This window comes from Dendropsophus ebraccatus, chromosome 4 (genome assembly GCF_027789765.1).
Source record: "Dendropsophus ebraccatus isolate aDenEbr1 chromosome 4, aDenEbr1.pat, whole genome shotgun sequence".
In the NCBI taxonomy this organism is placed as follows: Eukaryota; Metazoa; Chordata; class Amphibia; order Anura; family Hylidae; genus Dendropsophus; species Dendropsophus ebraccatus.
This window is the reverse complement of record NC_091457.1, coordinates 15,871,502-15,886,226: the sequence shown is the minus strand read 5'-3', so window position 1 is coordinate 15,886,226 and position 14,725 is coordinate 15,871,502. Positions and strand designations below refer to the sequence as shown.

At 44.8% G+C, this 14,725-nt stretch overlaps 1 protein-coding gene across 1 annotated transcript in view; it reads right to left on the bottom strand.

Moving 5' to 3' along the window:
• PAMR1 (peptidase domain containing associated with muscle regeneration 1) overlaps positions 1–12,820 on the bottom strand; it is a 48,658-nt gene extending 35,838 nt beyond the window's left edge. Inside the window, exons 1-4 of the mRNA XM_069965156.1 lie at positions 12,291–12,820; positions 10,627–10,803; positions 6,926–7,054; positions 2,497–2,611 (exon numbers count right to left, since the gene is read on the bottom strand). Coding sequence (XP_069821257.1) covers positions 2,497–2,611; positions 6,926–7,054; positions 10,627–10,803; positions 12,291–12,405 — 536 coding nt within the window. The 5' untranslated portion in view covers positions 12,406–12,820. The remainder of the gene's footprint in view (positions 1–2,496; positions 2,612–6,925; positions 7,055–10,626; positions 10,804–12,290) is intronic.
• Positions 12,821–14,725: the final 1,905 nt, after the last annotated feature.

Genomic DNA, 14,725 nt, shown 5'->3' with positions numbered 1-14,725 from the left:
TGGCCTGGCGCTGCTTCCAGGGGAAGCTATATGTGAGGGACAATTTGAAGTGCAGGAGCTCCGATGATCGGGGGTGTCCCCGAGAGGAGTGTGGTAATACGCTGGAGAGCATGGATCATTTCCTGCTTCATTGTCCATTCAATATAGGGGTTTACACCAGGGTGGGCGCCTCCATAGGTTGGAGTCAGTTAATCAGTCTCACCTATCCGGAGTGGGCTTATGGAGTATTCAGGAACCTGGGTGGCCGTGATCGCTGCACGTTATTCTTAGTCAGCTTAGTGGTTAGGTACCACACATGGAACACACGGTGTCTAGTATCTACACAGCGTAGAGTCCTCTCCGAGGTGGAGGTTTGTAGGAACATCACTGGTGACCTTGGGAAGATCAGGTCTTTGGAGTATGGCAGGCTGGGTACAAGTAGGGCTTCTCTCCTGTGGAGAGGTTTTTCCTTTTCTGTGCCCTAGGTACTGAGCCCACTGGGTGAGGGACCATAATTCTGGTTAGGGAGAGAGTAGATAGGGACAGAGGTAGGGAGAGTGTGAGGGTTAGATTAATATTTAAGGATAGTAGTAGGGAGAGGGTAGGGAGAATAGTCAGGGATAGGTTATAAATTATTATGGTACCCGGTCTGCCATCCTCCGATCCCGGTGGGGGGCTGTGCATGACACTTTAGGTTTTTGTTTTAGTTTTCTATTCAGTTATAAACGGTAAAGGGCTTACAGGCCACCGAACTTGAGCCTTTTTGTTATGTGTTGTGGTGTTGGTGTTTTAGGTAGTTTGGTAAGTTGAGGGCTGGATAAGCCCTATCGACAGTTATAGTTATTGTATATGGTATGGGGTATAGGATAGGTTGGGAGGGGTGATGGGGGGGGTACATCGTATGCTTTTCCCTGGATGGATACTTGGGGTTCTGGCATGGGTCACGGAGGGACAAGAACTGAACTTATGGACCCAGACTCATGTCCAGATTTGGGGTGTGGGTGATGGGGTTTGTAGTTAGTGTATTAGATAGGTTTATGTAACATGGTTGTTATAATTTTAATATTATTTGCATTATTGTTTATTAGTATACTGTATTTGTATTATTATTATTATTATTATTATTATTTATATTATTATATATTTATTTATTTAGTAAATAAGGCAGCCGGACCTGGTATTCTTAAGTTAGTATTTTTGATACTATTTGTACTAACTTTGTTTTGTTAGGATAGTTTTAGTTGGGGATAGTTTCTTAACTGTTAAAGTTGTCTATTGTGTGTGTGTGTGGTTAGGTGGGAGTTATGTATATGGGGATGGGAGGTTTGGTTGGTGAATTTTGTTGGGGTGTGTGTGAGTGGGGGTGCTGTGTGTGTTTAAAATTAAAAAAAAAAAAAAAGTGTAGTTAATACAGCAGGGACTGTATTAAGTTCGAGTCAAGAATGGCTCAAACCACGTTATAGCTTTTTGGCCTTTGGTCTAAAGTGTCTTTACTATATAATTTCTGTGTGCTGTGAGGTGTGAGTGTGGGGTAGGTAGTAGTGGTGGTGGGGTAGGTAGTAGTGGTGGTGGTGGGGTTAGTAATAGTTGTAAGTTTCGGGTAAGTTTGGGGGGATTTTGGTAGTATCTTATAATGAAGCTGGACTGGCCGGTGAGGCAGGTGTGAGGGAGGATTTCCTTTCTGTAAAGATATTATTTAAGAATTTATTAATTTGTTGTTTTTGTTATAAGCAGAAAAGCTTTGTATTTGTTTTTGTTCTGGCTGATGGAGCCGCGGTTATGTTTATGTAGTTATACTTGTTAAGTTTTATATTTTTCTAATAAAAAGAATTACAGGATGTAACTCAGGATCAGTAATGTAATGTATGTACACAGTGACCCCACCAGCAGAATAGTGAGTGCTGCTCTGGAGTATAATACAGGATGTAACTCAGGATCAGTAATGTAATGTATATACACAGTGACCCCACCAGCAGAATAGTGAGTGCAGCTCTGGAGTATAATACAGGATGTGACTCAGGATCAGTAATGTATATACACAGTGACCCCACCAGCAGAATAGTGAGTGCAGCTCTGGAGTATAATGAAGGATGTAACTCAGGATCAGTAATGTAATGTATGTACTGTACAGAGTGACCCCACCAGCAGAATAGTGAGTGCAGCTCTGGAGTATAATACAGGATGTACCCCAGGATCAGTACAGGATCAGTAATGTATGTACACAGTGACCCCACCAGCAGAATAGTGAGTGCAGCTCTGGAGTATAATACAGGACCAGTAATGTAATATATGTACACAGTGACCCCACCAGCAGAATAGTGATAGCCGCTCTGGAGTATAATACAGTATGTAACTCAGGATCAGTAATGTAATGTATGTACACAGTGACCCCACCAGCAGAATAGTGAGTGCAGCTCTGGAGTATAATACAGGCTGGTGCTCAAAAGAGGCCATACCCTTCAACAAGCAATTTGATGATACAATTTGCCCCATCACACCGTGTCCTGCATTCCCTACCTGAGCTCTACAGTATATCCAGGCGACACTTGGATGCTCCATTCACAGTGAGCATTAAATGGATAACTCTCCAACATGATCTCCCCCCGGGCGGCTTGTATTACCTGCCCGCATCCTATAAAAGAAGAAAACAGTCACTTAACTCATCACATTGTACACAAAACATATGGTCCACTGGGCAGTAAACAATATAACATCAATATCCCATTCTGTCCATTGTTAGCATCATAGGAGGCAATAAGATGTGTTAGAGCGCCCTCTTCTGGCCAGATCTGGGTACTGCTTTATGTTTAATGGGAAGGGATATTGTGAAGAGCTGCACTGATTACAGTAAGTATAATGTGGTATCATAAAATACTGAATATCCTATGGACAGGCCAAAAGTTTTAGTTGATCGGGATCTAAGTATTCAGACCACAACCAAATAGTAGAACGAAGGAGATAGTCAAATGTCCCCATTGTACGACCATGTCGATCATATGATATGGAGCTGGGAGAGAAGGCTCATTCGGCATCTGAACAGACCTCAACCAATCAAAACTGGCAGCTCCCATTTAAAGGGGAACTCTGTTTTGCAATAACCTTTCTTGTTACAAAGATCATTTGACAATAAGTTGATCACAGATCGTTCCAGACCTGGCAGTAGGTATGGCCTTCCCCTTCAGCGCCACCACAGGAGAAATGAAGCATTACACCGTGCCTATTCAAATCAATGGGGTTGCTGTATAATGCAGGACAGGATGGGTCCTCCAAAGAAAGAGACACTCTTTACAGCTGACTTTCACTCTGGCAACAGGATTTTGAACCTAGAACTCCTCATATCTGGTATATATCTGGCATATATCAATGTCACATTACTTCCAGCTATGAAGGAGTCAAGGGCCTCCCCGTATTTTCCATTCTCGTCTCCCACTGCTAAAATTAAACAGAGAATTTGCTGTTGTGGAATTTTTTCTCTTTTTTTTTTGCCTGTTGCTATGGTAACCGGTAGCACTATACAGTACATGGGACCCGCTGACTATTTTACTCAGTCGTCGCCCCCCCCCCCCCCCTCCAGGGCGCAGAGTGTGAGGTTAAGGCCGCGGCTCACAAAGGGTTTTACTATAAATAACCTCAAACCCAAAAATAAGCAATAAAGGAGCGTTCCCGCGGCGATGGCGGCCATCGCTGTTTCTCCTCACACACGGTTTCCCTGGGAACTAACAATAGAAATGTGACAGCGTGCGGAGCTGCCTTCTTTACAGCCGCTAAAGTTTATTTACACTGCTGCAAAGAAAAGGCGCTCGGCGGCTGGATGCCATTCTGCGGCGCTGGGCGGCCATTTATAAGATGGGTTCATGGAGGGACGTCAAGGAGGATTGATAACTGCACAGAGCCGACGCATTTCAGCGCATACAGTTCTGTACTCCATAAGGGATGAGAGCTCCGGTGTTCTTTCCATTTCATGCTTTTTTTCCAGTTGAATCCAGTAGGGGAAAGAGCATAAAAAATTTTCAAGAATCTGGCAGGGAAGAGATTGGCCTAGATTTACTGAAAGTGTCTATTTCCTGGACAGTATAAACTTAGACTAGACAGTGCAAGAAGGCACCAGGTTCCGCAGGCTGTTTGATAAATCTGTTTAATCAGGGGAGTAACTGGAAATGACTGGGCCCCATAGCAGACTTTTGATTAGTCCACAAACGCGTCATGTATAGTCATATCCTTTAAAGGGGCACTCCGGTGAAAATATTTTTCTTTCAAATCAACTGATTTTAGAAAGTTATATAGCTTTGTATTTGTTTATTTCTATTAAAAAATCTTGTCTTCCAGTATTTATCAGCTGCTGTATGTCCTGCAGGAAGTGGTGTATTCTTTCCAGTCTGAGACAGCACTCTCTGCTGCCACCTCTGTCCAGAGCATTACCAAATCCCCATCGATAACCTCTCCAGCTCTTTCATGCTACTGCTTGTAGTATATAGCAAGCAGTTCCTGACATGGACAGAGGTGGCAGCAGAGAGCGCTGTGTCAGACTAGGAACAATACACTACTTCATGCAGGACATACAGCAGCTCCTGAGAGCGTAGACTACTCTGGGTACCCCCTTGTTCAAACCAGGGATCCTCTCCTCAGCAGTCAGAACAGTTACCAAGAAAGGAACTGATCCCCAGCAAGACAAATAGCACACCGCCGACGTATCTTGCTGCACGGCCCAGAAAGTTTGCTACCCCAGTAGTAAAGGCCTGGGACTCCTACTACCTTCCCTAGCACTCGGTGAACTGGCTTGGGCAGAAAGCGGTCAGATCTATAGGTGAGTACGAGCATCTTCTCCGCTACTATACAACTCTCACCCAGCCATCTCTGGCAGATCACACGTCTACCTGGACAAGGCCCTCAAGTCACAGTCATCCCTACTCTCTTCTTTACAAGCTACTTCTATCCACCTGTCACCTGTGCCTTGTATTACCTTTGTATTGTACTGAAGATTTTAGGTAAACTGTTCATCTGGTGCCTATTTTTGAGGCGTCGCACCTACACCTACACTTGGGCTATCCCTCTCTGTCAAGCGCAGTGGCCGTTTTTCCGGGGGTGGGTTCCAACACCACTCCTGCCCACCAGGACAAGTGCCCAAGTGACACTACACCCACCTAGCTGCCACAACACCGCATACCTAGCCCTGGCATATGGCACTTCTATTAATTGACAATGTAGTGAGTGTAGCATACGGCTATCTGTTTACCCCTGGGCAACCATAGACGCCTAGCAAACAATAGCTGAGTAATGCAGGAGCCTCTTCTCCTATACTTGATTTGCCCACAAAATGTAATAGGGGGCAATCTGAGCAAAATAGATACTAAATAAATCAATTTTCTGATCTTTATTCATAAAGCTCTGTGTGGCCACCACGTCCACTTGTTAGTTGTTGTGCCTGGTTCTCCGGCTCACTCCAATTCAAGAGAATAGGACTAAGATGCAATACCTGGCCCAACCACTACCAAATGTATGGCGCTGTTGTGCCTGGTAAACAATAAAAAAGTCCAGTGTTCTTTAGCAGTAAGAGCAATCTCTGAGTAGTGCCAAAGGGGTGTAATCTCCCCATAGAGCGGTGATCTGAGATAACAGGCCCCATCTATATCGTAGAAGATGATTTCTACTGGAATACCCAAATGTTTTCAGGGGTTAACAAGAAACAAGTTTGCGCTTTTGTGAAGGAATAGAGAGGTGCCAGCGTGAGCAGACGGGCAGACGCAGGAACGGTCCCAGGAACAGAACCTGCCGCTCCTCCTCTCATCCCACGCCAGCACATACGGAGTACAGACCAACCCCGCGCCTGATCAAGTATAATTAGCAGTTAGGATCCGCGGCAATTAGAATATCCTTCTGCGCGGCCAAGATGGAGAACGAGTCTAATTAATAGGCTGTTATGATGCGAGGCGGCAGAGAAAGCGGGGACGGGGGGCTGAGTCAACAGGGCCGCCGTGTGCATTGGGCTGACTCCAGCTCCAGAGCGCTGAGGCCTACGTATACATCACAGCCGGCTTCATTAGTAGAAAATTAGTCTATATTACATTGTATTATATAAGTATATAGATGTAGCAGAGCTGAGATGGTTGAAAACTTTCTATGTTGTCTATAGCACATTTAAATAAATTTATCCAAATGGAGGCAATAGGGGGTGGTTGCCCATAGCAACCAATTATGCCACGTAGGTATAATAGAAGCGTGCTGATTGGTTGCTATGGGCAACTGCTCCCCTTGAACTACCCCAAATTATTGGCTAATAAAGTATCTTAAAGGGTTTGAGCTAAAGGGGTTTACCAGGCAAGAGAGATGGTTGGCCTTTCCACATGATCAGTCACTGATCAGAGGGGTGCCGAAACCAGACACCCCCAAAGATTAGTTGTTTGGCAGCCACATTACACAGTGAATGGGTCTGGAAGCAGTTGTCTCCATTCATTGTGTAGCGATGGTGATGCGTAACTGCAGCTCAGCTCCTGTTCAAGTGAATGGCAGCTGAGCTGGAGTAACCAGGTCCGGCCACTACACAGTGAATGGAGCCAACTACTTCCTGCCCTGTTCCCTGTGCAGTAAGGACCCTGAACAACTAATTGTTGCGGCTGCTGGGTGTTGGCAGTGACTCATGGCCTCTTTTCTGAATCGGCCATCAATGGTTTTGCCTGGAAACCCCCTTTAATAGAGGGGAACCAATTCAGGAGCCCCAACGAAGAGTGACTACTAAGGGTGTTTCCGTCTCTGGAAGACTAGGTACATCGACAAATAATACAAAGAGCCACTAGTTACAGTTACAACTGTGTAATGCTATATGTGTCCTATGGTGGCGCTCAAGGGGGATTGAACACTAAGGCCCCATTCACGCAGTAAAAAATAATCACATATTGCCTGCAGGATATTTTTTTCCATTGAAAAGAATGTTTAAATGAATGGCACTTACTCATGCAGTCTCCTCCATACCAGCCGACACGACAGTCCAAGCAGTACCGACCCTTCACATAGAAGTCATCCAGCGTACCGCCCCATGAGCCATTGTTACACGTCCTGCAGTTATCAAATATAGTGCAGCCTGGGAGGAATAAGAGTGTATAAACCATGACTAAAGAGACAGTATTATAGTAATTATATTCTTGTATATAGGGAGCAGTATTATAGTAATTATATTCTTGTATATAGGGGCAGTATTATAGTAATTATATTCTTGTATATAGGAGCAGTATTATAGTAGTTATATTCTTGTATATAGGGAGCAGTATTATAGTAATTATATTCTTGTATATAGGGGCAGTATTATAGTAATTATATTCTTGTATATAGGAGCAGTATTATAGTAGTTATATTCTTGTATATAGGAGCAGTATTATAGTAGTTATATTCCTGTATATAGGAGCAGTATTATAGTAGTTATATTCTTGTATATAGGAGGCAGTATTATAGTAGTTATGGTTCAGGGAAGAAAAAAAGCACTGCACCTCACACCTATGGCTGATACTAGTGCCTCTAGGCTAAATAAAAAACACATCAGAATTTTGTGTATGAATTGATGAAGCCATCAAGCCATGTACCATCATGCAGGTATCTGCTGTTTGGGGGCGACCTTCTCCGCCAGCGGTGCTGGCCGGGTTCTGGTGTGGTGTTTTTGGGTCGGGTCCTGTGGCATGGGGGTCGCAGGGCGGTCCCATGGCCCCCGTTCTCTGACTGTGCACGCCTGCGGGGTTGGTGGCCACTGACCTGCACGGTGTGGACTTAGTGTAGGGACCCATGTGTATCAGATACCGGCACGAGGTACATGGGGCAGTGTGGCTTGATCAATTCATACACAAAATTCTGGTGTGTTTTTTATTTAGCCTAGGGGCACTAGTATCAGCCATAGGTGTGAGGTGAAGCGCTCTTTTTCTTCCCTGAAACGTATTATAGTAGTTATATTCTTGTATATAGGAGCAGTATTAGGCTATGTTCACATTACGTAAAAGTATGGCCGTTGTTGCCGATGGCAACAACGGCCATACTTTTGCTGCGGTGGAACAATGCCTTACTTTCAATGGGATCCCGGCCGGAGTGTATATGCATCGTACACGCTCCGGCCGGGATCCCATACGGGGCCGCAAATAACTGACATGTCAGTTTTCTGCGTCAGTGAATTCCGGCCGCAGAAAGCCCCGTCAGTTCACACAGTGAAGCGAGCAGCTACGGCCGTTTGCTTTACTGTGCGCTATGGGAAGCTCTGATGTGGGCGCGCCCTGATGCGCCTGCATCAGAGCTCTGCAGCCGGAAAGATCATCCGACCATCCGAGATGATCCGGCCAGGGACCGGCCGTTCCGTGACCCAGCCGGGGTCATGGAACGGCTGGTCTCTTACATAGTGTGAACATAGCCTTATAGTAGTTATATTCCTGTATATAGGGGGCAGTATTATAGTAGTAATATTCTTGTAGATAGGAGCAGTATTATAGTAGTTATATTCCTGTATATAGGAGCAGTATTATAGTAGTTATATTCCTGTATATAGGGGGCAGTATTATAGTAGTTATATTCTTGTATATAGGGAGCAGTATTATAGTAGTTATATTCCTGTATATACGAGCAGTATTATAGTAGTTATATTCCTGTATATAGGAGCAGTATTATAGTAGTTATATTCTTGTATATATAGGAGCAGTATTATAGTAGTTATATTCTTATATATAGGAGCAGTATTATAGTAGTTATATCCCTGTATATAGGGGGCAGTATTATAAGAGTATATTCTTGTAAATAGGGGCAGTATTATAGTAGTTATATTCTTGTATATAGGGGCAGTATTATAGTAGTTAAATTCTTGTATATAGGGGACAGTATTATAGTAGTTATACGAACTGGAGAGAATGGAACGGCTGCACATCCCATCTATGGCTGATACTAATGCCGCTAGGCCTATATTAAAAATCAACACCAGAGTGTCTGTATATGAATTGATCAAGCCATATTGCCCCGTGTACCACCGCGCAGGTCCTCTGGTCCACACGGGTCCCTACGCTAACTCCACACCGTGTCGGTCAGCGACCGCCATCCCCGCAAAGCGTGCACATGCAGGGAAGGGAGGCCATGGAACGGCCCTGCAACCCCAATGTCACAGGACCAGACCCAAAAAGCCCCACCAAAACCCATTATAGTAGTTATATTCTTGTATATAGGGGACAGTATTATAGTAGTTATGACACGACATGGAGAGAGAGAGGAGCGGCTGCACATCACACTCATGGCTGATACTAATGCTGCTAGGCTAATTTTTAAAAACCAACGCCAGGGTGTTGGCATATAATTTGATCAAACCATACCGCCCCGTGTACCACGTGCAGGTCTCCTGGTTCACACGGGTCCCTACGCTAACTCCACACTGTGTTGGTCGGCGGCTGCCAACCCCGCAAAGCGTGCACATGCAGGGATGGGAGGCCATGGAATGGCCCTGCAACCCCAATGTCACAGGACCAAACCCAAAATGCCCCACCAATACCCAGCCAGCGCCACCGGCGGAGAAAGCTTCCCCCAAACAACACAAGTATGGATAAAGTATTGCACTCACCACCACTGCTGCAAACAGAATGGGAAAAACATGGAGGTACTGACATGTGAGCACAGGTATATTCTGCTGATTTGGGTCACGTGGGTCTTATAATGGGGAGTGCCAGCTGCTCAGAAAAGGGAGAACTGTAAAACACGACATGGAGAGAGAAAGGAGCGGCTGCACATCACACCCATGGCTGATACTAATGCTGCTAGGCTAATTTTTAAAAAGACCAAGGTCAGGATGTTGGCATATAATTTGATCAAACCATACCGCCCTGTGTACCACTGCTGCAAACAGAATGGGAAAAACATGGAGGTGGCCTCCCTTCCCTGCAGGTGCACGCTTTGTGGGGTTGGCGGCACCGACCGAACAGTGTGGAGTTAGTGTAGGGACCCGTGTGAACCAGGAGACCTGCACATGGTACACTGGGCGGTATGGTTTGATCATATTATATGCCAACATCCTGATGTTAGCAGCACTAGTATCAGCCATAGGTCTGATGTGCAGCTGCTCCTCTCTCTCCATGTTGTGTTTTACATTTCTCCCTTTTCTGGGCAGCTGGCACTCCCCTTTAAAGGACCCACATGACCCAAATCAGCAGAATATACCTGTGCTCACATGTCATTACCTCCATGTTTTTCCCATTCTGTTTGGAGCAGTGGTGGTGAGTGCAATACCATATTCATACTTGTGTTGTTGGGGGGCAGCCTTCTCCGCTGGTGGTGCTGGCTGGGTATTGGTGGGGCATTTTGGGTTTGGTCCTGTGACATTGGGGTTGCAGGGCCATTCCATGGCCTCCCTTCCCTGCAGGTGCACGCTTTGCGGGGTTGGCAGCCGACCGACGCAGTGTGGAGTTAGGGTAGGGAGTGTGAACCAGGAGACCTGCACGTGGTACACGGGGCGGTATGGTTTGATCAAATTATATGCCAACATCCTGACGTTGGGGGAATTATTATAGTAGTTATATTCTTCTGTATAGGGGGCAGTATTATAATAGTTATATTCTGTGCGCACCATACAGTGAAGGTCCTGATCATTTCATGGCTGTTACACAACAACAAATATTTTTTGAAGGAATAACTATATTATGATACCTGGGTGTATGAGGCAGGAGTCGCACTCATTATCCTCATTTCGGCAGCAGGGGATGGTGTACCCCACCTTCTTATTGCCTCCTGGACACACGCACTCCACCTGATCATACTCGCAGCAGTCTCGGCACATAATGTTCCACTCCGCTCCTGGGCAATTTTCATTAATCACTGTATATTCTGGGGAATAAAACCTATACGGTCACAATATGAAAAATGCACAAACAATATTAAGGAGCAATTTACGTTCGGTGCTGTGTAGACGGAACAGCCGGTCAGAAGTCATCTGTATAATAAAGTTGGGGGCAGGTAAGAAACTTGACAAAAAAACAATGGACAAACGGATATCTTCCCATGTCCATTGACTTCTTCACATTACACCGAGCATGCCCACAACACTCCTTGTTTCAGATGTCTGCAGAAAGTTAATGGTTTGCCCCAGTTTGCATTCTGTTTGACCCCCTAGTGCTGTGTAGCAGGACGGACACGTTGGCGGGGTGTTCACATACTATTTACTATTATTTGCATGGCAGAGGAATAGCATCTGCGGCTGATGTGTTTTCCATGACTAACAGAGTTGAAATTCTTCCTCCCGACTTGTGGTTTTCTCCACTATTACAATTCCTGGCTTCCTGCAGAGTCTACTAATATATAGACCCCATGGGCATAAGGATGTAGTGTAGAGGAGGTTGTTTGGCACACATTAGCATAAACCTTGGTTCTTCTGCAGTGCACAGTTCAGCTCTGCTACATCCATGACAGCAGTGTTCCCCAAAAGAAGGCTTTCCAGCTGTCAGGGCATGATGGGAGCTGTAGTTCTGCAACAATTAGAGAAGACTCACAGCTTGGGGAAATGTTACTTTAGAGAGCTACACAGCTTTTTCTCCACCAGGGGGCGCTGTGTATGTAAATATAAGAATTCTTGGATCAAAACTTTATAGACATATCCCTGAGGGTTTCCCTTTAATGTCAATGGTTATGGGTCAGGCATTGTCAGTAATGTGGCTATAAGCACCGAGCAAATGGAGCAAGGTATGGGAGGAGGATGGGAAGGTAGTAGAAGCATTAATAATGATCATTTCTAGCCAGGAGTAGAAAGAAGATATCTGTGTTTAGTATTGAGCTGCAATACCAGACACAACCTATAAACCAGGGGGGGGCGCTGTTTCTGGGGGTAAAAAGTTTTTTTTTAAATCTGAGACTAGTAAGATTGTATGTAGAGGTGATAAATATGAGATGGCTGGGGTCTGACGGCTGTGCATTGTTTTCGTACCTCTCATAGAGTAATATGGAGCAATAACATACATGGCCGATCCCTAATCTACCCTACACTATGGTCCCAGGTCTCCAGTATTATTGATCAGTACTGGTTCTACTGGCCAGACCCCCAAAGATATGACACCTACGACCTAGGCAGTGGTCAATTGATAGACATTATCAACTGGAATGCCCCTTTAAGTCATGTATTGACTCGGTCCCTATATATGACTATTAAATAGTTGTGTTTTTGAGCAAATTTTTGTGCACCGTTGCATTTAAAATGCAGAACTGGAAACCTAAAACAGTGATGATCTGTCACTTTAAGACATGGAAACCTTAGTCTAGGAACAAGAAGGAAAGACCTTAGAGGAGTATGACATCACAATGACATCATGGCCGGTACTCACTTGAAGTCCTGGGGTAGGCAGAGATGTGAAGGGCGCAGAGGCAGAGCAGAGCCAGACTGGTTCTCAGTGTCGGGGTCATGGTGTCGTCTATGATCCCAGTACAGGCACTCCGCATGGATTCAGGGTCTCCGTCTCTTCATGCTTGCAGGGCCGGGGTCTCAGGTTTCACATTTTCTATCATTCAGCCAGTGACACCCTCACCGAACTCTTCCACTGGGGTCTTCCAGACTACGTCAACCCCAAAACACTCAGCTGTTTTAACTCTTGGTGCTCCAGGGCAGACAGCCCCGGCGGTGGGGAATCCTAAACAATGGAGTATGTGATGTCATCTATGGAGTCCCGAGCCAGTAGCGGAGGGAATGTGCAGGTACCAGCAACAGGCAGATCTGACTCTGAGGCGACGGAGACGGCTACATAATAATACTCCTCAGACCCCGTCCTGACCTGGCATAAAGTCTGGAAAAAAAATTCTCGTCTCCGTGTCCAATACATGTGTTTGTAATAACATACATTCCTCATCAGTGACGCCATCCCCAAAAAGTCATTAAATATTAACTAATTTATAAAGTGCGGAAGCGTGACGTGTAAAAATGGGGGGAACCCGGGGTGGGGGGATGGGGGGAGGTCAATAAACTGCGGCTGGGAGTTCCTGGATGGTCTGGGTAAACAGTTCCTAGAAGTATGTCAGGACCCATTTGCAGCAGCACGACGCTTTGTGGCAGTTTGATGTTCTGCCACGGTCCTGTGGTATTCATGTTATGGTGAATGAAGATGAAAGTGTGTGTGTGGGGGGGCTCTTATACTGTCATTGGTTGCTCCAAAGCATCAAAACAAACAAATGAGGCAACCTATGAAGTTGGGAAGAGATGAGGAAACTTCTAGCACATTTGGATTCATCAAAACTCAATTGTGTATGCAGGTCCTGTACACAGCTATGTGTTTCCATGGTTACCGATGGCAAACTAGTCCAGGGTGCAGGGTGAGCTTTCCAGTTATTTTTATTTGTCAAAAGGATCGCCAGGATAAATGGAGGATTAGATAGATAGATAGATGTGGTGTCCCACCATGGGTGTTTTTGTCTCTCCTTTGCACCTCTCAAAACATTTTCTCTTTCAGGTTGTGGTGATAAGGGTACTTTACAGTTTCACCACTAGATGTCAGTATTTTGTATTTCTATGTATTACACAGCTGAAGTCAGTCATGGGTTAATGTTTAGATGTGCCATGTGCTTTTCTTGACCAATAGGAGGTGCTCTCTGCTTCTAACCTATTATCTTTCATCTTTCTTATGCACACATTCATCCCCACCACTCACAGGGAAGATCTATTTTAGGCCCCTGTAGGAGGAGACACTGGTGGGGGAAGTGTTAGTTTTATCCAGATTACCGTGGGATAAAGACACACAGAACAAGTGTCCCTGCTGTAGCTAAGCCAGGGTCTGGCTTATGGCAGGACCCTTGTCCGGGAAAAGGTTCAGTTGAGTCAAAACACGAGTGTGTCCAGATGCAGCTTGAGACAACCAGTTCTTTAAGTATGTCAACAATATCTACTATACAGTGCTAAACACTTAAGAAAGGAGAAGAGTCCAGGAACACTCTAACCCATGCCGTGAACCAATCTTAAAGGTGCAGGGCAGTATCCTGAAACACAAGAGGAACTAGCCTGGATAGGACAAAGCTACCAAGGAAGGTCTACGTATCCTATCTCGCAGTAACTACCTCTCTTCTATTTTACTTTTCCAAGCACCTCCTTAAGCACAAACGAGTTAAGCACTAAAGTTTATGTGAAGATTTGTCTATTCTGCTGAAGTGTACTGTATTGTTTAAAACCTTTTGAAGGAATAAATTCACAAACTCTTTCACGGATTTTGAGTGCTATGGACTATCTACTGAATAGATAGATAGATAGATAGATACTGTAGATAGATAGATAGATAGATAGATAGATAGATAGATAGATAGATAGATAGATACTGTAGATAGATAGAATGTAATTTCTGTTTCTGTAAATCTTTGTTTCCATATAAAAGACCTGTCTGGACCCTTTTCCTTGGAGCAGACCAAGTTTTAATAAATGGAAAATTGTCTTTGCATTTTCAGCCTAAACACATGTGACCTGTGCAGTTTTCCACAATCTTTCTGACAGCTGTGAGTATCGGTGGAGACCGCTGGAGCTTTTACAAGGTGGTCAGGGCCGCATATCACATGACATTTACTTCATGCCTACATCTGTAATGAAAAATACAGAACTGCAGAGATGTAATACTAGGAAACGTCCGGCTCACCATGGGAGAGTTCTACTGAGAAGAGACATGCAATGGGGAGGATTTACACCTGTATTATGTGCTGGAGGAGCAGAGCTGATCTTCTTTCCAGGATATTATCAAGTGTATTTATTGCTTGCATTTTGTGCGGATATTTCCAACTTTTCTACAGA